Source organism: Martes martes, assembly GCF_963455335.1.
Source record: "Martes martes genome assembly, chromosome: 1".
Classification (NCBI taxonomy): Eukaryota; Metazoa; Chordata; class Mammalia; order Carnivora; family Mustelidae; genus Martes; species Martes martes.
Window position 1 is genome coordinate 104,645,703 of NC_137888.1, and position 26,040 is coordinate 104,671,742.

Consider the following 26,040-nt stretch of genomic DNA (forward strand, 5'->3'; position numbering starts at 1 on the left):
TATCTGTATACATATTATCTCTTGGAGAGGTGTGTTTTATACATAACCAGAGAAACATGTATTTGACATTTGGTCAAATGCTTAGTGCTAACTCCAAACCTTTTTGAGTGACACAAAACAATTTTCTTTATCTCTGAAGGGGAACAAGCTTATGAGGATTACAAAAAGTTCATTCATTTCTTGTAAGTCATCCCTTTCCCAGTGTTGTTACTCAGTTCAGGAAAACAGAATAAGAAACTCATGGCTTACATTTTCTCTTAAACTCTCAGTTATTTTGAAAAAGGTATTTAAAATAGAATAGGAAATACATTTTCTGTCTGGTTAACACCCAAAATATAGGGAAGAAGTATTTTAGGAAATTTGAGTATAATATAAAATGAAACCAAAAGAGGGAAAATAAGAGTGGGAAAAGAAACAGAAAAATCCCTTATCTGAGATACAGTCAGTTTTCATTGAGATGGATTAAATATTTTCTCAGAGCAATTTCAATTAAAGTGAGGTTTTTCATTTTGAACAGTTAATATGTGTATGTGATAATAAATTCAAACAGAAAGAGTTAAGCTAAATTGAAAATAGTCTTCCTCTCACCCCTACCCCCAGACCTCCAGTTCTACATCCAAGAGGCAACCACTTCAACCAGGTTTTTGATGTTTTACACAGTCTTCCCAAGGTGCGCTATTATATACAATCACATACAAGCCACTTCTATTTTATTCAAATGGGAATATATTATCCATATTAATTTCCCTTTGCTTTTATCCCCACTTAAAAATACATCCTAGAAGACCTAAAAGAGTTTTTTTAATGACCTACTATGTAACTTTCTTTTTACTGAAAGTATCTTGCTTTCATGATGGATGTTTTCTGGGTTTTGCCAGATTTTTTAATATTAAAGATTAAATTACTTTTTTAAAAACATGCAAGTAGTGTAAAGTTTCCCACACAAGGGATCACTGATGATGACCTACAATTTAAAGTGCCATTGTGAACTCTATGATTTTTAGGATAAATAAATACATTTAGAGAGAAAGAGACATACATATATGTCTAATGATGATAGACAAATAAGGGAGAAGGGAAAGCTCTAGCTTACAGTAGAGTACCAACTTCTGATTAGTGTATGTTCAGAGTATTATAGTTGGGAAATCATTATTTTGCAATCAATTTAATAAAGATAATTCCAGGTAAGAATTACCAATAGGTATTAAATATAGAGAGGAATGTTTTGAGGAGCAGGGTATTTGTGTGATCTTAAAATGTTTCTCCAAAGATTCTGTATTAGTTGTAATGGAAACGTTTGAGAAACTGGACAACACCTTAACTAGGGGACCAAAATTAACATTATCAATTGGGGGGGCAGATGAAAACTGTGTTTTCCACATATGATACCCTAAGAAGGACATGACATCACTTAAGCAGTATTCTAACTAGGAATGCATTATCCGAATCAAATCCCGAGAAATCATCACGTGACCCCCAAATAAGGTAAGTTTTGTTCTTAAAGGACTGTATTCTTCAAAAATGCTAATGTCATAGAAGACAAAGACAGACTGTGGAAATATTTCAGATTAAAGGAAACTAAAGAGACCTGACAACTATGTGTACTGTTTGATCCTAAACTAGATCCTATATATACAAATACACGTATACATATTCTATATATGTATAATATATATATCTTTATATTTAAACCTATCTATATATACTATGAATAGAGAAATAAATGTATATATTTATATTGTATAATATTAGATAGAGAAAGAGAGGTTATCTATCTATAGAGAGGAGCAAATAATAAGTAAATAATAAAGCAAATGGGGATAAAATGTTAACAATAGGTGAATGAATCTGGGTAAAGAGCATAGAATGTTCTTTGTATTAATCTTATTCTTGAAATTTTTCTGAGTTTATTTCTAACTAAACAAAAAATGAAACAAAAATATATATTAGAAACTTTTCTATTCACTATCGATTCATCTTACCTATTTTTTCCTTTTTTATGTTTTTTCTTTTTCAATTGAGATGTAATTTACATCAATCAAATGCACAGATTTTAAGGTGATAGTTCAATTAGTTCTGACAACTGTATACACACATGTAACACCATCCAATCAAGATACACATTTCCCTAGAAAATTCCCTTATACCTACTTCCAATCAATCTCCACTCCACCTCCCCTCTAACAGCAGCCATCATTGTGATTTTCTAGGTTAGTTTTGTCTCTTCTTAAATGTTATGTAAGAAGAATCATATAACATACACTCTTTAGTGGTTAATTTCCTTCTTTCAGAAGAATATTATGGAGAGTGTCCATGTTAAAATAATCAATACTTCACTCTTTTTTATTGCTTGTTCTTCCATTATGTGACTATGCCACATTTCTTTTTCTTTTTTTTTAATTTTTTTATTTTAATAAACATATAATGTATTTTTATCCCCAGGGGTACAGGTCTGTGAATCGTCAGGTTTACACATTTCACAGCACTTATCATAGCCCATACCCTCCCCAATGTCCATTTCCCCACCACCCTCTCCCGTCCCCCCTCCCCCCCGCAACCCTCAGTCTGTTTCTTGAGATTGAGTCTTTTATGGTTTGTCTCCCTCCCAATCCCATCTTTTCATTTTTTCTTTTCCTACCTCCCCCCAACCCCCCCCCGCATTGCATCTCCACTTCCTCATATCAAAGAGATCATATGATAGTTGTCTTTCTCCGATTGACTTATTTCGCTAAGCATGATACCCTCTAGTTCCATCCACGTCGTCGCAAATGGCAAGATTTCATGTCTTTTGATGGCTGCATAGTATTCCATTGTGTATATATACCACCTCTTCTTTATCCATTCATCTGTTGATGGACATCTAGGCTCTTTCCACAGTTTGGCTATTGTGGACATTGCTGCTATAAACATCCGGGTGCATGTGCCCCTTCGGAGCACCACGTTTGTGTCTTTAGGATATATACCCAGGAGTGCAATTGCTGGGTCGTAGGGTAGCTCTATTTTCAGTTTTTTGAGGAACCTCCACACTGTTTTCCAGAGTGGTTGCACCAGCTTTATGCCACATTTCTTTATCCATTCACATGTTTATGGACATTTATGTTTGTAAGGGTCTTTTTGTGGACATGTGTTTTCATTTCTTTTGGTTGGGTCATTGGTTAGGTGTATAACTGTCACTGCTTTTCCTGTGGTTTTATAATGCCTTATCACTTTTGCTGTCTACAAAGTATTTCGTTGATTGTGTAGACCATTTTTTTTTAAATTATGGTATTTCCAATCATTTATTCTTATAAACGATTTGGTAATTAATATCATTATATATGCAGACTTAAGTGCATGTGTGAGAATATCTGTAGAATAACTTTTATAGGAAGTCAATGAGTGTAAATCCTTTAATTTTTGATAAATGCCACCAATTAGTCCTTCATATTGGTCACTACCAACTTCATTTCAGTCAACAAAGTATGAAAGTGCCTGTTTCCCCCCACATCTCTGCCAAAGTTATCAGTAAAATATTTACTCTTGTCATTTTAATTTATTTTTGTTTTATGAGTATATCACATATTGGTTGTACTTTTACTCTACAGTTGCCTATATTTATTTTAGATACTTATTTTCTTTTACCCATACTATTAAAATAACTCTCCCTCTTTCAATCACTTCTACAGTCTTGGACACTACCTTCAGATTATATAACTGCAATACCACTTTACCCAAGTTATTCCCCAACTGAAATACCTTCACTGGATCCCCACTGCCTACTGAATAAAATCCAGAACTCTTATTCTTACAATGAAAACCTATTCCATGTTTTCTACTTTTTTTCTTCCAAACAATTGTTCTATATATAGTCCAACAAGAATGGGGCCTCCCCGTGGACCTCACATAAAGTATGTCCTTCCTGCCTCCATGTCCTTACACATGCTGTTCACTCTATACAGAATGCCTCTCCTCTCTCTGCCTATAGAGTCCTACCTCCCTTAGAAACTCAGCTCAAATGCCATCTTCTCCACAGGCCCTGACCAAATGCAGACAAGATGAAAAGTCATGCTTACCGGCACTTTCATTTTAAATTCTTCTCGATAATATTTAATGCCAATGTCAGTGAATGTCCTCTGGATAAAGCGAGATGGACGAAGGATGAAAATGAGCTGCAAGTTTCCTGGAAATGCTACCTGGAAGGATCATGGAAAGTTTCAGGGCAAATGTCACATCCATTGGTCTCCTCTTGCCCAAGATCACAGACAGGAAAGTTTAAGGAGACAACACAGATGTCAAAGAATTAGAGTATATATCACAGGATTTCAGAGCTAAAAGACATACTGTTTGAAAAAACCAAACCCATCCTTAAAAATCAAAACAAATCAAAAAACAAAAAAAAATTTTCTGATTATAAAAGTATTTCATACTTCTTACAGAAAAAATTGGAAATAAAAGTATATATTAGAAAAAGAAAACCACCAAAACTACCCATGATCTCATAGCCATTTTTAATATTCCAATCTAATTATTTACAGGCTATTTTCTCAGCTGAAATATCTTTTTTTTTTAAATTTCTTTTCAGCGTAACAGTATTCATTGTTTTTTCACCACACCCAGTGCTCCATGCAATCCGTGCCCTCCCTAATACCCACCACCTGGTTCCCCCAACCTCCCACTCCCTGCCCCTTCAAAACCCTCGGGTTGTTTTTCAGAGTCCATAGTCTCTCATGGTTCACCTCCCCTTCTGATTTCTCTCAGCTGAAATATCTTTATCAGGGTTAAATTCACACTGTAGAAATATTTTGTAACATGCTTTTCCCCCTTAATATTATACCATGAGTTTTATTTCTATTATTTAAAAATTCTTTGGAAATATTATCTTTCATGGGTGCACAATTTACTTAACCAATCCCTTATTGCTAATGATTTAGACTTTTTCATACTTTTATGTATCTTAATCCACATTTTGGAACACTTTCTTTGGATAGTTTCCCAAAAGAATAACTGAGTCAAAGACTTAGTATTTTAATGATTCCTGATGCATGTTATTGCCAAGTTGCTTTCAGGAAGAATTGCCTTCATCTGGAGGCAAGTTCCTGAGAAATGATATAACTCAGATTCATATAACAACTTAATGGCACAACGGGGACTCCAAGCCTCCCATTGCTCATGGCTTTCTCTCCTTCTAGTGGTTCCCAAAAAGCAACCTCCTAAAGTGCTTGTTAAAAAGTAATCTGGTCTTCATCGGGCTCTCTGCTCAGCAGGGAGCCTGCTTCCTCCTCTCTCTCTCTGCCTGCCTCTCTGCCTATTTGTAATCTGTGTCTGTCAAATAAATAAATAAAATCTTTTTAAAAAATATTAAAAAGTAATCTGGTCTTTAGCTTGGAATATTCTGATTCACTAGAACAGGGATGAAGTTCACATATTTTTTCGACAAGCACCTGAAGAGATTCTGATTGGAAGCCAGGTTTTGGGATCCCTGTGCTACAGTGTCTTTTACTCACAAAGTGATAATGTAATTCTTGAACAAATTAGATTATTCAAATATTGTCAATGGATCCTGGAAAACCAGAACTCTCTTGAGGCCAGTCCTCTAAAATATTCATGGGCACTGTCAAGTGTCTAAAGCCTCAGGCCATCAACCACCATTGTATTTTTCCCAAAAACTAAAATTTTCTCAAAAATTTTAGCCAAAACTAAACCAAAGGAACAAAACAATCCATACACAAAGGGGAGTCTTCCTTTCCCCGGATGTTTGAAATGCAAGCTCCTAAACAGAAGCAGCTTGCATTTTGTTACGTCATGGTAGGACAAATAGGCTGAGACACTATTTGTATTTCCGGTTGAGGCTCTAGGTCTGAGACTCCATATATGTGCATGTTTACATGTGTGACTACCTTTGTAAGTAGGCATGAATAAGGCTTCTAAAGTCCATCTCCCATCCCAGCCTCCACAAACACATCACCCTACCATTTCCCATCCTCTTCAGCCTTCTCAACTATCCTAGGAAGCCTGTGCTTTGGTGGAAATGCTGGCATGGCTGCCCTGAGGTGTCTCTCCCTGCACATGTGGTTGAGTTCCCTGTCCCCACAGAGAGAAAGGATACATCTACTTGCTGAAAGGCAACAAACAGGGATCAAAATATGACTAAATAGATGGGAAAGGAAATTCATCCAAGGTTGTACAATCTCATACCAAAAGCAAGCACATATTATATTTTGTCTGTTTTTTCCAGTATCTTTCAGTATGTGGAAAACTAATTTGAATACCAAAATGAAGACTGGCTTACATTGGGTGACTGCCTCCACCAAAGAATCTCTAAGACAAGGATTTGGGTATAGAGTTTATTGAGGAAGTGATCCCAGGAAACACAGAGGAGTCGGGGAGAGTGAGAAAGTGATAACAAGAAAGCCAGTGTAACAAGACGGGGTACTGCTGGGGGCAAGAAGGGTTGGGACTCTCTGAGATACTGTGTGGTACATATCTCAGAATTGTCCCACTGAGGGGTTTGGAGGCTGGGGCATTTATCCATCAACTCCCATAACTCAGTCGTTTGTCACTCCTGGGGCATTAACTTCCCAGCACTCCCTATCCACCCCACCTCCCCCCAGTGACCAGAGAGGTCAATAAGGTAGATTCAGGAAGATTTTGATGGGCTCAGGAATTGTCCGCCATGACAGGCAGGTGGCAGAGGGGACATGGATGTGACACAACAGCCTCTGCTACAAAGACTTTCCCAAAATTTGGCATAAAACAATTGCCTTTTCCCTGTGAATTTGATAGGAAATAGTTGAACAGACAATTTAAATTACTTCTTATAATAACAGCACAAAAATGAATATTTACGGCTATTCGTGTCAATGATGCTTTTATGGAGCTCCACTTGTCCCTTCGCCGGTCAATAACAATGATGAATCCGATGCTGGCAGCCTCCACACTGCAAAAAATGATGGTTGGTATCAGAGACCAGGTGAGACACATGGGTTCTGGGCAGCTCCCTCACCAGGATACTCTACAGCCTCTGGTACCCTGGGCTCATGCGTAAATATGCCATGTGGCACAAGGGAAAACCTGGTCTGACTTCCCTGACTAAAGAATCAAATTCCTCTCCTCATCTCAGCCCAGTAGCCTTAACAAAACAGAAATATTTGGTGTCTCAAACCCTCTCGAGGCTCTGTTTATGGCTGGCAAGTGTCCAAAACACCCAAGGAGCAGACTCAGAGGAAAATGCACATGTCAGGTAGGCATCATATGTGTCAGTATATGCAAAGGAATGCAAGGTTGAGCTCCGCCATCCTTCCACTCCCCAAACTGACATTCATGGAGCTATCAATATGTTTCCATAGGAGTGAATTCTAGAGGTGTTCAGAAATACCACATGTTTATGGGAATTACAACCCCCTTCCAATGCCCAACTATAAACAGCCAGCAAATTATATGCACAAGAAGATAGTATTTTCATCAAGAATGAAAGGAAGCTGTTTTACTCCCTTCCAAGTCCTCACAAAATTCTTTTAAACTAAAGTTCCCAAAATGAAAACATTTTTCTTCTTTCTCTCTTTGGGAGGAACTATGATATACAGGAAAGAGCAAAGGCTTTGGATTTTAGTGGCTCAGATCCTAGAGCTGCCACTTAATAGCACTGTGACCTGGGGAAGTCACCCACCCTCTCTAAAGCTCAGTTTTCTCACCCATAAAATGAAAACAATACCACCAAAAATGAAATCCTTAAAAGCATAAATTCTGAAGCCAGATTGCCTAGGTATGAAACATTAATTCCACCATTTATATAGTGTGTATGGGGGCAGGAGGTGGAATTACTTAACCTCTACAGTTTCTAAGAGTCCCCATTTGTTAAGTAGGAACAAAAATAGTACCTATCTATATGGTTGATGTGAGGATTAAGTGAGTATGAATAAGAAATACATAAGAGGCTCAAAACAATGCCTGGCACTTGGTACATATACACTGTATATATACTAATATTATGATTATTTCATATGTCCTTGTCATGGCAATGAAAAGAGATCAAGTACATGAAAAGTAGATGGCCTCTAGTAAACTTTTAATAACTCTTTAATATTAGGCAAAAGATAAGCTTTACCATAATGAGTGCCTGCCTGTATGGGAGTAAGGCAGAAGATCTAAGATCTAAGCAAACATTGAAAAAACACAAGTAGTTGATCTGAAGTAGGTATTATTGGACCAAGCCATTATTACAGTTCCACAATGACCCAGGTTCTGTCACTGGGAACACTTTCCGGGCCACAGTACAAGGTGGGGGGGTGGTCTCACTGGGTAAAAGAGGCAGAGACTGGGGATTATAGAAGCAAAAGTTGCCAGAACTTGAGGAGGGTGACTGTGAAGAAGGAACAGGGAGGGAGCCCCAGAAGTTTTCATGGAAGTTCTCTTTTAATGCTGCCAATGCCCACGCCCCACTATTTCAGGCAGGAGTCCACAAGGCTGACAGAGAATAGCAACTACACATGTGAAAACTGATGAAAAGTTATAAAGTTTGTGTAGTTCTGGGGAAAGAAAGACAGTAGGCATTGGGCCCACCCAGAATAGACAGACTTTGATGAGCACCCTGGGCCTTCAGGTGAAACTCTAGAAAGACAATACTCTAGGATAAATGAAACATCATAGGAATTGCCACAGGATTAAGGCTATACTCTAGAAATAAGGACCAAGCAGAAATAGACTTGCCCTAAGAAAACCTAAAAAGCAAGCTTCAAAAAGATCAAGGTGATCTACCAGTAATTTAATTTCCCACCAGATCAAACTCAATACGTTTTGTAAGCAAATAAGTCTCTATAACATATAATCTACAATATCCAGCATAAAATAAAAAATTAATAGAAATGCAAAACAAGAAGAAAACAATAAATAAGAGATGAAATAGCCAATAACTATAGACTCAAAGATAATCCTGGTTTTTGGCAGAAAAAACTTTAAAGTAATTATGATCAATATGTTAAAAGAAAAAGAGGAAAGGGTAGACAAAATAGATTAAAAGATACATTATTTAAGCAGAGAATTAGAAACTATAATAAAGAATCAAATGAAATCAAAGAATCAAATGAACCTCCTAGAATTACAAAACACCAATATCTGAAATTAAGAACTCAGTGGATTTAACAGGAGACTGAACATAGCGGAAGACAAGATATGTGAAATTGAAAACATATGACTTGAAAATATTAAAAGTGAAACACAGAGAAATAGAAAGGATAGAATGTTAGAGATATGGGCCATGAATAGAGTCCCAGAAGGAGAGAAGAGAGAGTATGTTACAGAAATAATATTTTAAAAAGTAACAATGAAGAATTTTCCATATCTGCTCAAAGACATCAATTCACATTCAAGCAACTCTTCTAATACCAAGCAGGATAAATACAAAGAAAACTTCATCTAGACATATCAGAGCCAAATGGCTCAAAATTAAAGATAATGAGAAACCTTTAAAAGCAACCAATGGGGGGGCACCTGGGTGGTTCAGTAGGCTAAAGTCTCTGCCTTCGGCTCCAGTCATGATCTTAGGGTCCTGGGATCGAGCCCCACGTCGGGCTCTCTGCTTAGCGGGGAGCCTGCTTCCTCCTCTCTCTCTGCCTGCCTCTCTGCCTGCTTGTGATCTCTGTCCGTCAAATAAATAAATAAATAAATAAATAAATAAATAAAACCTTAAAAAAAAAAGCAACCAATGGGAAAAAAGACACATTACCTCCAGAAGATTAACGTTTAAAACAAAACAAAACAAAAAACAATCACTGACTTTTTAACAGAAACTATGGGAGCTACAATCCAATGGAATGTTATCTTTCAAGGAGTAACCTGAAAAAAGGGACCCATTTAGCATTATATACCAAATGAAAATTCATTTTAAAAAATTAAGGTGAGGGATGCCTGGGTGGCTCAGTTGGTTAAGCGACTGTCTTTGGCTCAGGTCATGATCCCAGAGTCTTGGGATCAAGCCCCACATCTGGCTCCCTGCTCAGCAGGGAGTCTGCTTCTCCCTCTTCTGGTCCCCTTGCTTGTGCTCTCTCTCATTCTCTCTCTCTGTGTCAAATAAATAAATAAAATCTTTTTTTAAAAATGAAGGTGAAATAAAGGTGTTTCCAGACAATTAAGCTGAGAGAATTTATTGCCAGTAGACATTCACTTCAAGAAATATTAAAGGATGTTCTCCAGGCCGAATAAAGTTGGAAGCATGAAAGGGGAAGAAAAATTAACAGCCTTAAAAGGAGATTCGGTGCTGATTAGGAAGACTTTTATTCTTACATTGACAAAAAAAAAAAAAAAAAAAAACTATTAGAGAGTATCATATAAGTGAAATAAGTCAGTCAGAGAAAGACAAATACCATGTGATTTTACTCATATGTGGAATTTAAGAAAACAAAACAAAGGAGTAAAGGGAAAAAAAGAGAGATGCAAACCAGGAAACTGACTCAACCACAGAGAACAAGCTGATGGTTATCAGAAGGGAGGGGGTGGGGGGTATGTGAGAAATAAGTGATAAGGATTAAGGAGTGCACTTGTGATAAACACTGATGGTTGAAAGTATGGAATCATTATATTGTACATTTGAAACTAATTTTACACTGCATGTTAACTAACTGAATTTGAGTAAGAAAAAAAAAAAAAACCTTCAGGGTAACTGGCTGGGCTGCACAATGAGTGCTGACCCCTCTCCAGCTCAGTTAGTTTTCTTTATTGCCCAAAACACTGACAGTGACACTGAAGTTTGCTGACATCTAATGAGATGCAGTGTGAGATTAAGGTGCCCATAAAGCAGCTGGTGCAGCAACAACAACAACAAACTGGTTAAGTTAAAAACCCATATTTGGGGTGTCTGGGTGGCTCAGTGGGTTAAGCCTCTGCCTTCGGCTCAGGTCATGATCTCAGGGTCCTGAGATCAAGGCCCGCATCAGGCCCTCTGCTCAGCAGGGAGCCTGCTTCCCCCTCTCTCTCTGCCTGCCTCTCTACCTATTTGTGATGTCTCTCTCTCTGTCAAATAAATAAATAAAATCTTTAAAAAAAACATATTTGTCCTTAAAAGACATTAGGGAACACTGAAAATAAAGAAAGCTAAATAAACAAATTCCAGAGAGGGTTAAGAGTCAAGAGTTTCTTCCATAGGCAGCAACTACTACTAGAAGAGGCTTTCATTTGAAGTGGTGGTTGCTTATTCTGGTAATAGGCTAAGGAATGTCCATCCATGAAAGGAAATAATGCTACACAGTAACCTGAATCTGCAAAAAGAATGAAGGGTACCGTAAACATTGCATATACGGATAAATATTATCAACTGTGTTTTTTATTTCACAAAAAGACTACTGAATATTAAAAGCGAAAACAGGGGGCCCGGGTGGCTCAGTTGGTTAAGCATCTGCCTTCGGCTCAGGATCCCACGTTCCTGGGATTGAGCCCTGCGTACAGCTCCCTGCTCAGTGGAGAGCTGCTTCTCCTTCTCTGCCTGCTGCTCCCCTGCTTGTGCTCACTCTCTCGGTGTCAGATAAATAAATAAAATCTTTTTTTAAAAAGTGAAAACAATAAATATTAAATACATTATATGTGCAAAATATATATGCATATATTAAATACATGTTATATAGTATTACACACTATAACACTATAGAAACCATTGCTTAAAATCCAATAGAGGAAATTAAATGGAATGCTGAAAATATCTGAAAAATTCAAAAGAGAGCAAGGGCTATAGACTGAATGTATCCTTCCAAAATTTGTATGTTGAAGTTCTAATTCAAAATGCAACTGTAATTACAGAAAGGGCCTGAAAGGATGTGATAAAGATTAAATAAGGTGTAAGGGTGGGGTCCTAATTTGATAGGATTAGTGCCCTTCTAAGAAGAGGAAGAGACAGCAGAGCTTTTTTTTTTTTTAAGATTTTATTTATTTGAGAGGGAGAGAATGAAAGAGAGAGAGAGCATGAGAAGGGGGAGAGTCAGAGGGAGACGCAGACTCCCTGAACAGCAGGGAGCCCGATGTGGGACTCGATCCCAGGACTTCAGGATCATGACGTGACCTGAAGGTAGTCATCCAACTAACTGAGCCATCCAGGCGCCCCAAAGCAGAGCTCTTGCTCTGCCATGTGAAAACAGAGGAAGAATACAGCCATCGGCAGCCAGGAAGACAGCCTTCGCTAGAAACAGAATCAGCCACAATCCTGATCTTAGACTGCTAGCCTCCAGAATTCTGAGAAAATAACTTATTTTCCTAAAGATTGATTGATTGATTGATTGATTGATTTGAAATAGTGAGCATGCAAGCACATGTGGGGGAGGGGCAGAGGGAGAGAGAAACTCAAGCAGACTCCCCACTGAGTGTAGAGCCCAAGTAGGGGCTTGATCTCATGACCCTGAAATCAGGACCTGAGCCAAAATCAAGAATCAATAACTGTGCCATCCAGGCACCTGGTGGGAAAATAAATTTTGTTGTTTCAGCCATCCAGTGTGTGGGGGTTTGTTATGGCAGCAAGAGCAGACTAACATGGCAGGAAAGGAGGAAAAAAAGAATGAGTCACAAATGGTACAAACAACAAGATGGTAGATTTAAACCCAACCAATTTCAGTGATCACATTAGATGGAAATGGTCTATACTTCTCCATTTAAAAGGCAATAGTGTTAGAATGAAAATACTGATTACAAGAGCCAGTGATTATGCTTTAAACATGAACTGGAATAGAAAGAAAAAGGATGGTAAAAGGTATACTCTGCAATCACTAATCATAAGAAAGCCAGTGTGGCTATATTAACATTAGAAAAAGTAGTATTCAGCCCAAGAAGTATTGGCAGAGACATGTGATTCACAAAGATAAAAGGGTCAGTTCATCAAGAAGATATAACAATCCTAAAGGTCTACATACGCAGCAACATTGTTTCAAAATGCATTCATCAAAAACTAATAGAACTAGGGTGCTTGGGCGGCTCAGTCAGCTAAGCTTCTGCCTTCGGCTCAGGTCATGATCCTAGAGTCCTGGGATTGAGTTCCACATTGGGCTTCCTTCTCAGCAGGGAGTCTGTTTCTCTCTCTGCCCTTCTCCCCTACTCATTCTCTCTCTCTCTCTCAAAAAGAAATTTTTAAAACCTTAAAAAAAACTGATAGAACTAAAAGAAAAATAGATAAATCCACAAAATTAGAGACTTCTCTCCTAGTAACTAAAAACCAGTAAGGACATAGACTTGACTTTGAAGAACCCGACATCCAACAACTACAGAACACCCATTTTTTTTTTTTTCAAATATACATAGGACATTTATAAAATAGTCCACTATCCTTGGTCATAAAGCTAGTGTCAAAAATTTTAAATGACTGCAATCATTCAGGGTGTTTGATCACTGTGGAATTAAAATGGGGCTCTATCAATAGTCTTTTGCTTTCTGTTTCATTTACCTTTTTTCTTTTACAATTTCCTTCCTTTTCTTTTCTTTGGATTTAATTGCAAGTCTCTTATTTAACTTCTTAAAGTGGAAGATCAGATCATTGATTTTTAAACCTTCCTCTCTTCTAATAAAAGTATTTACAGCTAAAGCTATATACCACTTAAATTTTGATATACTGTTTTGTTGTTACTCAGTTTTTAAATGTTCTAATTTCCTTTGTGATTTATTCTTTGGTCCATAGATTATTTAGAGATGGTTGCTCAACTTCCAAATAATTTGCAACTTTTCTAATCAGTGGTGATAAAAGTGAGATTTTTCTTGGGGGAGGGAGGTAAAGAAGTGAAGAGGTAAGGCTGTAGACATTAATGGGAAAGAAGCAGAAAGGAACCTTCATAGGAATATTTCACACCCTGATTTTGCTGGTTGTTACACAGTATATAACCAGGCAAATAATCATTGAGCTATACAGTAGAGATTTATATACTTTGTTACATGTAAAGTATAACTCAGTTTTAAAAACCAAGGAATTAGTTAATTCAGGTTGTGAAAAAGGAAAAATACTACAAAATTTAAGAACAAATATCCGTCCTTATCAAGTTCCCAACATGTGTCCAGCACTGATGAAATGACCAAAACTGTTCTGCAGTAGGGCAAAAACAAACTGATGTTAGTAACAAAGAAAATAATTTTAGATAATGACAGCCACTGTACATTGAGTGCCTATTATTTGTCAGGCACATTTCTTTTTTCATTTTACTTACCTTATACAATAAACATTGCTATCACCACTTTACAGAAGGGGAAACAAAGGTTGCTAGAAATAAAATAACTTGCCTGATATTACACTAGCAACACTGGATTTTAAACGCTGTGTTCTCTGATACCAATGTTCATGCTCAACCCTGTTCTGCTGCCCCCTTTCAATTTTTTCTCACAGATGATATGCTTGCATCCTGTGGAAGTTTTATTTTGTCTATTTTTCTGTCAGTAGTGTTTTTCTTTTCTTTTCTTTTTTCTTTGAACCAAATAATCATTGAGGAAAAAATGTTCTAAGGGGACATCTGAGGCTCTTAAGCCTTTCCCAGCTCCACCTGGGAGCTGGGAAAGGCTCAGCAAATACATACAGCACATAAACACAGGCTGTTCTTTGATCTACGAAATAAGCAGCTGATGCCTGAACGGCCTCCCCAGCCAAATTGAGGGCAAATGCTCCTCACAACAATCTCTCCCTAGCTCCATGCAGATGAAGTCAGATGTATCTGGTCAGAAGCCAGAGCATCTGGTCAAACAGGGTGGGATCTCCTGGGAAAATACCTGTGTACATAAAGGGCTATGTTTCCTGACACAGCTGTGTACAGACCTCAGTTCAGAAAAGAGAGATAATAAATCATGACAATGATTTTGAATACAGTCAAATTCATATAGTTTATCTTGGTATGGAAAGGTAAATATTTTAAACGACATGGAGTAATATCAACTACTGTGGGATTATTGAGGTTTTCTTTCTACTCTATCCGGTTCAACACAAGTGTGAAAACCTCAACTAAACCAAATGCACAAGAAATGGGGTTTCTGGACAGTATATTTCTTTAACCAACACTTGGTTATTTTAATCCCTATTGTTCTTTTTAACATTAAGGTCCTATGATGTGCTAGATACCCACGTAAATGCTATTTAATATAATCCTTACAACCACTCTCATAACCATGTTGCTGATAACAATTGTGCTTTATAGATGAGGAAACTAATCCTCAAAAATGTTTAAAAAGTAATTGTGACTTGCCCAAAATCATACACCATGTGCACAGTTAAAGTTCAAAGTCTTCAGACTCTGAAACCAATGTTCATGCCACAAAATTCATACCCTCTTGGTATGGAAAATGTTTTAACACTGTATTTCTTCATTTTCCAATCTTAGCATCTCCTCTGTAACAAATATGACTGAATTTTTAATTAGTCAAATGTGGCATTTTAAATATGACTAAGTATAAATGTAGAAGTATACATGATAAAGGTAAATGCGGTGTGACCCCAAAATGCTGAGGCAGTTTTGTGCTGTATGTGGTATTTGTTTCTTTAACTAAACTCTTATGTTAAATATTTTCCTATGATTTGCCTTTTTCAGTAAGCTAGGTATGAAAAATATTTTAATTAACTGAAATTTACCTCATTGCCATAAGAACTGAGTCAAATATAGGGTGACCATCCATCCCAGTTTGTCCAGGACTTAACAGTTTCCTGGGACACAGGACTTTCAGTGCTAAAACATGAACAGTCTCAGAAAAACCAAGACAACTTGGTAACCCCAACTCAAATGCCTAATTCCAAGCATATGACTGTTCTCTGGCATACTGCTTATGGGGCTTTTTATTGGAGAAAATCAAACTACTTTTTAGTACCATTTATATCTGTTGACAGTTACTCTGTGATCTTTAATAGTTTTAGGACTTCTCTTTTGAATGGCAGTCCTCAAAGCTGTTCCTAATATAGGAGGTAGAATGATTAACCTATTTATTTATTTTAAAGATTTTATTTATTTATTTGACAGACAGGGATTTGACAGAGCGAGACACAGCAAAATAGGGAACACAAGCAGGGGGAGTAGGAAAGGGAGTAGGAGGCTTCCCGCCAAGCAGGGAGCCCAATGTGGGGCTTGATCCCAGGACCCTGGCATCACCACCTGAGCCGAAGGCAGACGCTTAACAACTGAGCCACCCAGGTACCCCATTTTTTTAAAAGATTTTATTTAAGAATGATTAACCTATTTTTTAAAAAACATTATTCTAATTCAGAAGTAGGGAATTCATAATTCTTTTAGTCTTACAGCATTCTCTTGGCATCTTCATCTGTAAAATGGCTGGCTGACACAAGCTCATCTCAAGTACTTCTTCCAACTTTAACATTCTATGACTCTAATTCTGTATAAAGACTTCAAGTCCTTGGGACCATGGATGTACAAATTCAGGGGGTAATTTTTAGAGTTTGGAAGAGATTATGAGATAATCCAAAATTAAGAATGGAACACATAGGGGACAATTTAGTTTGATCTCTGGAATATCTCAGAATCTTTATCATGTCTTCCCTCTCTCCTCAAACCTGGAAACTTCACCTTACCTCAACTTTTGCTATATTCTTTCATGCTTCATCAAGAGTAGAAACTTGCTTCCCATTTTCTCTGTAGGAAAATAAAGGCCCTTCTTTAAAATGGACTAGAAAAGATGCAGAGGATGCTAGAGTAGGAGGACCCTAATCTCACTTTGTCTCACAGATACAACTAGACAACACCCACATCAATCTGACAGAGAATTTAAAGTAGTGGTTTTAAAGTTACTCACTGGACTTAAGAGTGGAGGACCTCAGCGAGATACTTAACAAAGAGAAAACATTAAAAAGAATCAATGAAAAATGAAAAATTCAATACTTGAAATTAAAAATACACCGGATGGAATAAATAATAGATCAGAAGAAGCAGAAGAACAGATCAGCCAACTGGAGGACAGAGGAATGGAAAGCAATCAAGCTGGACAGGTGAGAAGAAAAAAAATTTTTAAATAAAAATAGACTTAAGGAACTTGACAACATCATCAAGCATAATAACATCTGCATTACAGGGACCCCAGAAGAAGAAAGGGAAAAGGGGACAGAAAATTTATTTGAAGAAATAATAGCTGAAAACTCCCCAAATCTGTGGAAGAAAACAGAAATCCAGATCTAATAGGCACAGAGAGCCCCCAACAAAATCAACTCAAGGAAGTCCATATCCAGACATACAGTAATTAAAATAGCAAAACATAGTGATAAAGAGACAATTTTAAGAGCAGCAAGAGAAAAGAAAACAGTTAGATACAAGGAAAACCCCATAAGGCTATCAGCTGATTTTTCAGCAGAAACAGCAGGCCAGAAGGGAGTGGCATGATATATTCCAAGTCCTGAAAGAAAAACACCTGCATCCAAGAACACTTTATCCAGAAAGGCTATCATTCAAAACAGAAGGAAAGATAAAGAGTTTCCCAGATGAACAAAAGTCAAAGGAATCCATCACCACTAAACCAGCCCTATAAGATTTGTTAAAGGGGAAGCTTTGAATGGAAAGGAAAGATTCTAAGTAGGAATAAGATAAGTAGGAAGCATAAAAGCAGTAAAATTTAGTGTATCTATAAAAAATCCATCAAGGGATTCACAAAATAAAAGAATATAAAGTATGACACCTTATACCTAAAACATAGGGGAGGGGGAGGAGGAAAGAAAGGGTTCAAATTTAAGTGATCATCAACTTAATATAGACTGTTATATGCAGAAGATGTTATATGCAAACCTAACAGTAACCACAAATCAAAAACCATAAATAAAGATAAAGGAATCCACATATATTACTAAAGAAAGCCACCAAACTGTGAGGGAAGAGAGCAAGAAAAGAAAGGAATGGAGAAGAACTATAAAAATAACCACAAAACAAGAAACAAAATGTAAATAAGTACACATCTATCAATAATTATTTTGAACATAAATAGACTAAATGCTCCAATCAAAAGACATAGGTGACTGAACGGATAAAAAAGCAAGACCCATCTATATGCTGCCTATAAAAGACTCTTTCATACCTAATGACACATGTAGATTGAAAAGTGAAGACATGGAAAAGTATTTATCATTCAAATAGAATTGAAAAGAAATTGCCACTGGGGTACCAATACTTGTATCAGACAAAATAGACTTTAAAACAAAGACTATAATAAGAGACAAAGAAGGACACTATATAATCATAAAGGAAATAATCCAACAAGAAGACATGATTATTACAAATATTTACACACTCAACATGGGAGCACCCAAATACATAAAGCAGCTAATAACAAACATAAAAGAAATAATCAATATGAATACAATAATAGTAGGGGATTTTAATTATCTCATTTGCATCAATGGATAGATCATATACAAAAAATCAACAAGGAAACATAGTTTTGAATGACATATAGGACCAGATGAATTTAACAGATAAATTCAGGACATTCCATCCTAAAACAGCTGAATTCACATTCTTTTCAAATGCACATGGTACCTTTCCCAGAATAGATCACATATAGGCCACAAAACAAATCTCAACAAATTAAAAAAGACTGAAGTCATGCCACACATATTTTCTGACCAAGAAGCTATGAAACTAAAAATCAACTACAAGAAGGATCTGGAAAAAGAAAAGGCTCAAATACATGGAGGTTAAATAACATGCTACCAAACAATGAATGGGTCAACCAAGAAATCAAACAGGAAATCAAAAAGTACATGGAGACAAATGAAAATGAAAATACAATGGTCCAAAAACTTTGGGATGCAGCAAAAGTGGTTCCAAGAGGAAAGTTTATAGCAATATAGGCCTACCTCAAGAAGCAAGAATAATCTCAAACAACAAAACCTTTCACCTAAAGGACCTAGAAAATGAACAAACAAAACCCAAAACCAACAGAGAAAAAGGAGATAATAAAGATTAGAGCAGAAATAAATGAAATAGAAACAAAAAAAAAAGTACAAATCAATGAAACCAGGAGTTGTTTCTTTGAAAAGAACAACAGGGGCACCTGCATGGCACAGTTGGTTGAGCTTCCAACTTGGTTTCAGCTCCAGCCATGATCTCAGGGTTGTGAGATCAAGCCTCATGTTGCACTCTGCGCTCAACATTGGAGTCTGCTTAAAAAAGACTCTCTCCCCCTCTGCCCCTTCCCCCTCCTGTTCTTGCTTTCACTCTCTCTCTGAAATAAATAAGTCTTAAAAAAAAAAAAGTCAACCAAATTGATCACCTTTAGCCAGGTTCATCAAAAAAGAAAAAACAGAAGAGAGAGAGGACTCAAATAAACAAAATCAGAAATGAAAAAGGAGAAATAAGAACCAACACCACAGAAATACAAAGAATTATAAGAGAGTCTTATGAAAAATTATATGTCCAAAAATTGGACAATCTAAAGGAAGTGGATATTCTTGGAAACATATAACCTCCCACAATTGAATCAGGAAGAAATAGAAAATTTGAGCAGACTGATTGCCATCAATTAAATTGCATCAGAATCAAAAAACCAAACAAGAGTCCAGGACCAGATGGTTTCACAGTTCAAATCCACAAAATATTTCAAGAGTTAATAGCTATTCCAAAAATTTGAGGAGGAAGGAAACTTCCAAATTCATTCTATGAGGTCAGCATTACCTTGATACAAAAACCAGATAAAGATTCTACAACAAAAGAGAACTCCAGGCCAATATTTCCAATGAACAGAGATACAAAATTCCTCAACAAAATACTAGCAAACTAAATCCAACAATATATTAAAAAAATCATTTACCTTGATCAAATGGGATTTATTCCTGGGATGCAAGCATGATATTAAAACCATAAGATCACTTAAATAGATGTAGAAAAAGCATTTAACAAAATACAACATCCATTCATGATAAAAACTCTTAACAAAGTGATTTTAGAAGGAACATATCTCAACATAATAAGGCCATATATGAAAAATCCACAGCTAACAACATACTTAATAGGGAAAAACTGACAGCTTTTCCTCTAAGATCAGGAAAAAGGTGAGGATGTCCACTCTCACTACTTTTATTCAACACAGTACTAGAAGTCCTAGCCACAGCAATCAGACAAGAAAAAGAAATAAGAGGCATCCAAATCTGTAAAGAAAAAGTAAAACTTCCACTATTTGCAGATGCCATGATACTATATACAGAAAACCCAAAAGTCACCACCAAAAAACTACTAGAACTGATCAATGAATTCAATAAAGTCATAGGATACAAAATCAATACACAAAATCTGTTGCATTTTTATACACTAATAATGAAGTAGAAGAACAAGAAATTAAGAAAACAATCCCATTTACAAATGCACCATAAATAATTAAATGCCTAGGAACAGACTTAACCAAGAATGTGAAAGCCTGTACTCTGAAAACTATAAAACACTGATGAAAGAAACTGAAGGTGACACAAACAAATGGGAAGATATTCCATGCTCATGAATTGGAAGAACCAGTACCGATAAAATGACCATACTACCCAAAACAATCCATGCATTTAATGCAGTCTCTATCAAAATACCAATAACATTTTTCACAGAACTAGAACAAATAACCCTAAAATTTGTATGGAACTGCAAAACACCCTGAATAGTTAGAGAAATCTTGAGAAAGAAGAACAGAGCTAGAGGTATCACAATCCCAGATTTCAAGATAAAACTACAAAGCTATAGTAATCAAATCAGTATGGTACTGCCACAAAAATAGACACATAGATCAACAGAACAGAATAGAGTCCAGAAATAAACCCACAATTATATAGTCAATCAATCTATGACAAAGGAGGCAAGAATATACAATGGGAAAAAGTCTCTTCAAAAAATGGTGCTGGGAAAACTGGACAGCTACATGCAAAAGAATGAAACTGGAACCCTGTCTTATGCCATACACAAAAGTAAACTCAAAATGGATGAAAGACCTAAATGTGAGACCTGAACCCATAAAATTCCTAGAAGAAAACATAGGCAGTACTTTCTTTCACATTGGCCATAGAAACCTTTTTCTAGAAATGTGTCCTGAGGCAAGGGAAACAAAAGCAAAATTAAATTATTGGGACTACATCAAAATAAAAAACTTGCACAGCAAAGGAAACTATCAACAAAACTAAAAGACAGCCTACAGAGTGGGAGGAGATATCTGCAAATGATACAGCCAGTAAGTGGTTAATACCCCAAATATATAAAGAACTTACACACCTTAACACCAAAAAACCCCCACAAATAATCCAATTTTAAAATAGGCAGAAAACATGAACAGAAACTCCTCCAAAGAAGACATACAGATGGCAAACAGACATATGAAAAGATACTCAATATCATTCATCATCAGGGAAATGCAAATCAAAACTGCAATGAGATAGCACCTCACACCTGTAACAATGGCTAACATCAAAAACACAAGAAACAACAAGTGTTGGTGAGGATGTAGAGAAAAAGGAACCATTAGGCACTGCTGGTGGAAATGAAAACCGGTACAGCCACTGTGGAAAACAGTATGGAGGTTCCTCAGTAAATTAAAAATAGAATTACCATGTAACCTAGTAAGTCCACTACTATTTACCCAAAGTATATGAAAACACTAACTCGAAAAGATATATGCATGCCTATGTTTATCGCAGTATTATTTACAAAAGCCAAATTATGGAAGCAACTCAAGCGTCCATCAACAGATAAATGAATAAAGAGGAGGTGATATATATATTCAGTGGAATATTACTCAGCCTTAAAAAAGAATGAAATCTTGCCATTTGCATCAACATAGATGGACTTAGAGGGTATAAAGTTAAATACCATATGATTTCACTCATATGTGGAATTTAAGAAACAAAACAAATGAAGAAAAAAAAGAGACAACCCAAAAAACAGACCCTTAACTATAAGAATAATCTGATGGTTACCAGAGGGGAGGTGGGTGGAGGGGTAAAATACGTCAAGGGGATTAAGAGTACACTTATCCTGATGAGCCCTGATAAAGTATGGAATTGTTGAACTACTATATTGTACACCTGAAAATAATAAAATATAACACTGTATGTTAAATATACTGGAATTAAAATTTTTAAATAAATGAATAAATGAATAAAAATAAAATAAAATGGACTAGAGGCTGTCACACTAGTACTCTCTTGATGATAATGGTAATTCCCTGCCCAAATCAATGAGAGAGCCAGATGTGCTAGTGCTGCACAGGAAAGCCAGCAAACAGCAGTGCACGTGGAACATGAAAAGCTCTTGGATGAGAGAAGGAGGGAGAATCTATAGAGCAACAAATGGCAATATACCCACTCTACCTTCTTTTTTGGATTCTAATTCAAAGTTAAAAGAAAAAAAAAGATATTTTGAGAAAGACAAAAAAATGACTAAATTATTTGGTGATATTAAGGTATATTTCATGATGTTTTGTGATGTGATGGTGGTATTATGTTTTAAAGAGTCTTTTAGAAATGCATACTGAGGGGTTCCTGGGTGGCTTAATCAGTTAAGCATCCAACTCTTGATTTCAGCTCAGGTAATGATCTCAGGACCCCTGAACTGGGTTCTAAGATAGAGCGTGCTTAAGATTCTCTCTCTCTTTCTCTTTCACCCTCTGTCCCTCCCCAGTCTCTTTCTCTAAAAAAGAAAAAAACATTTTTTAATTAAGAAAAATTTGTTTTAATTTAAAAAGAAATGCATACTGAAACACAGATGAAGCGATAATTATATCTGCTTCAAGATAATGGAGGAAGGGAATATGGATAGAGATCCGGAAGAAACACAACTCTTCAGGCATTGACAATCATTGCAGCTTAATGACAGAAACTTAGATTTTTAGATAGAAACTTCAATTTTTCTATAATTTATAGCAAATTTTTACTTTCTTTTTTTTTTTTTAAGGTTTTTTATTTATTTATTTGACAGACAGAGATTACAAGTAGGCAAGAGAGGCAGGCAGGGAGAGAGAGGAGGAAGCAGGCTCTCCGCGGAGCGGAAAGCCTGATGTGGGGCTCGATCCCAGGACCCTGGGATCATGACCTGAGCCGAAAGCAGAGGCTTTAACCCACTGAGCCACCCAGGCGCCCCTAATTTATAGCAAATTTTTAAAAATTTATTTTAAAAACCCAAAAGCTCTTGGGTTATTTCTGAATTTAAAAAAATCTAGAATTCTAGAAGGCTGAAACTTTAAGAATCAGCTCTACTGATTCATTGAATAGCCAACAGTTTAAGGACATTTCCTCTCTCTAGTAGTAAGAAACACGATCAATGACTTCATTGAGTTCTTTAACAATGAAGAAATCCCTTTGCACATCCCTGCAAGATGCATCCAGCTCTATCAGATGCATCCAATTATAGGGCACTCACTGTCTCTAAGCCAACCAAATTCTCTGCCAGGTTGCTCACAGAAAGTGGTGGCTTTTCTCTACATTCAAATATTCCTTCCTATATAGCTTCCTTTTTTTTTTAAGATTTTATTTTTTTATTTGAAAGAGAGAAAGTACAAACAGGGGCAGAAGCAAAGGGGAAGGAAGAGGGAGGGGCAGAACCTCAAGCAGACTCTGCACTGAGTACAGAGCCTAACACAGAGTTTGATCTCAACACCCCAAGATCATGGCTGAGCCAAAACCAAAAGTCAGATGCCCAATGGACTGTGCTACCCAGGCACCCCCTTCCTATATAGCTTCCATATTTCAAATTCCATTCCCTCCACCACCCTTTTTTTAATGGAATAAGAAGCAGGTATGTTAACAACCAATAATAAAGTCTCCGTAAGCCTGAAAATACACTGTGAATGAGTAAATAGATGAACAAACTACATTACTGGGTTTGTCTACTGTACATCATGATATAAGATAAAACACACTTGTTTAAAGTATTTGCATAAAATTCTCTTAGGTAGTCTGATGGACTGCACCTCCACAGAAACACTCAGCCACAACTTTCCTTAAATAATATTCATTTCTAGAATATACATTAAATATTTGAAAATGAAAAAACTGGGATATTCTGTGCAGGAAGCAAAAATAGATAATGTCACTAGAAAAGAATGAGATCTTTTTGGGATTGCAGATATGAGTGAATTCCTTTTCCTAATAATCCTGAATATAGAGGGGGGAAAAAAACCTTAAGAGCTTCTTCCTCTGACTCTAGGACAGTCTCAGTCTTGAAGGAGATGAGGTCAGAGAGCAGGACAGGCAGAGTAATTAATTAGTGTCATGTATAACAATATATCTCATACTTGAATGTCCTCACCAATCACCTGAGAATCTTAATATGCCCATTCTGACTCAAAAATTCTGGGGTAATGCCCCAGGTTCTGCTTTCTAATCAGCTTCTAGGTTATGTCCATTATATAGGCCAACCTTGGACTTGTTTGGAGGTTGTGAATAGAGAGCAGCTGGTTGTTCTGCAGCCTTGAGAGCACCTTCCTTGACAAATTATGAAAAACGAATTCTATTGTTTATAAACCACTCAGTCCATAGTACTTTGTTATAGCATCCTAAACTAAGATAATGCCAGTATCTAAAAATTTATACAAGAGTTTACAAAAAAGGACATGGCTAATGACAAAATTAGCAATTTGAAGTTGAAAGTTTATAAAAAATGATAAAGACAGGAACTTCTAGATATTGAGCAAAATCTGAATCTTTACACATCTTCTAAAAGTTATACAGATCAACAAAAAGAATAAACAGAGCCACACAAATTTAATGCATTGAGCATATCTAGAAGACAGAGAACACTACAAACTTCAAGTTACTTGTAAATAGATTTTTTAAAAAACAGACACCAATTTCCAGCAGAACTACTTCTTGAGCTTCTGCTACATGTCTTTGCAGAGAGCTAGAGTATAATAGTTAATTTTATATGTCAACTGGACTGGATCACAGGATGTCCAAATATTTGGTTAAACATTATTTCTAGGTGCACCCATGAGGGTGTTTCCAGAAAAGGTTAGCATTTGAATTGGTAAAGTAAGCCAACTGCCCTCCCTGTTGTGAGTGGACATCATCCAATCCATTGAGGGCCTATATAGAACAAAAATGTGGAATAAGGGAGGATTCTCTCTCTCCCTGACTATTGAGCTGGAACACTGATCTCCTATACTCAGTGCTCCAGACCTTCAGACTTGGACTGGAATCTACAACATTGGCTTTCTGGCTTTCAGGCCTCTGAATTACATGTCTGGCTTTCCTGGGCTTTCATTATACAGAGCGGAGATTGTAGGACTTCTCAGTCTCCATAATCACATGAGTCAACATCTTATAGTAAATCTCTTTACATATATATCAGGGATCTCCAGAGAAAAGAACCAATAAGGTATATTCAGATATATAAATGAGGAGATTTATTATAGGAACTGGCTCACACAGTTACAGAGGCCAAGAAGTTTCACAATCTGCCAAATGCAAGTTAGAGAACCAGGAAAGGTGGAGATGTCACTCAGTCCGAGTCCAAGGCTGGAGAATGAAGGGACAAATGTTCTAAATCCTGATCTAAGTTCAAAAGCCCAAAACCCAGGGGGCGCCTGGGTGGCTCAGTGGGTCAAAGCCTCTGCCTTCAGCTCAGGTCATGATCCTAGAGTCCTAGTGATCGAGCCCCACATGGGGCTCTCTGCTCCGCGGGGAGCCTGCTTCCCTTCCTCTCTCTCTGCCTGCCTCTCCGCCTACTTGCGATCTCTCTGTGTCAAACAAATAAATAAAATCTTTTAATTAAAAAAAAAAAAAGCCCAAAACCCAGAAGAACCAATGTTCAAGGGCAAGAGAAGATGAATGTCTCGGCTCAAGGAGAGAAAGACTCACCTCTCCTCTGCCTTTCTGTTCAATTTGGGCACTCAAAAGATTATATTATGCCCATCCACACTGGGGGGGGCAATCTGCTCTACTTAGTTCATGAATCCAAATGTTACTCTCTTCAAGAAACACCTTCAAAGATATATCCAGGAATAATATTTTACCAGCTGTCTGGGCATCCCTCAGTCCAGTCAAAGAGACACATAAAATTAGCCATCATATATATTTGTATCTATATCTATATCTATATATCCTATTAGTTCTTCCTCTGATTAATACATAGGGAGTATCAAGATATGAGGGGATTGATATGAAAC

General features: G+C 36.8%; 1 protein-coding gene across 1 annotated transcript in view; it reads right to left on the reverse strand.

Annotated features, from left to right (window-relative positions):
* MCF2L2 (MCF.2 cell line derived transforming sequence-like 2) overlaps positions 1 to 26,040 on the reverse strand; it is a gene marked incomplete at both ends in the record, with an annotated part of 253,923 nt that overhangs the window by 167,688 nt on the left and 60,195 nt on the right. The window contains 2 exons of the mRNA XM_080804372.1: positions 4,053 to 4,172; positions 6,826 to 6,916. Coding sequence (XP_080660498.1) covers positions 4,053 to 4,172; positions 6,826 to 6,916 — 211 coding nt within the window. The remainder of the gene's footprint in view (positions 1 to 4,052; positions 4,173 to 6,825; positions 6,917 to 26,040) is intronic.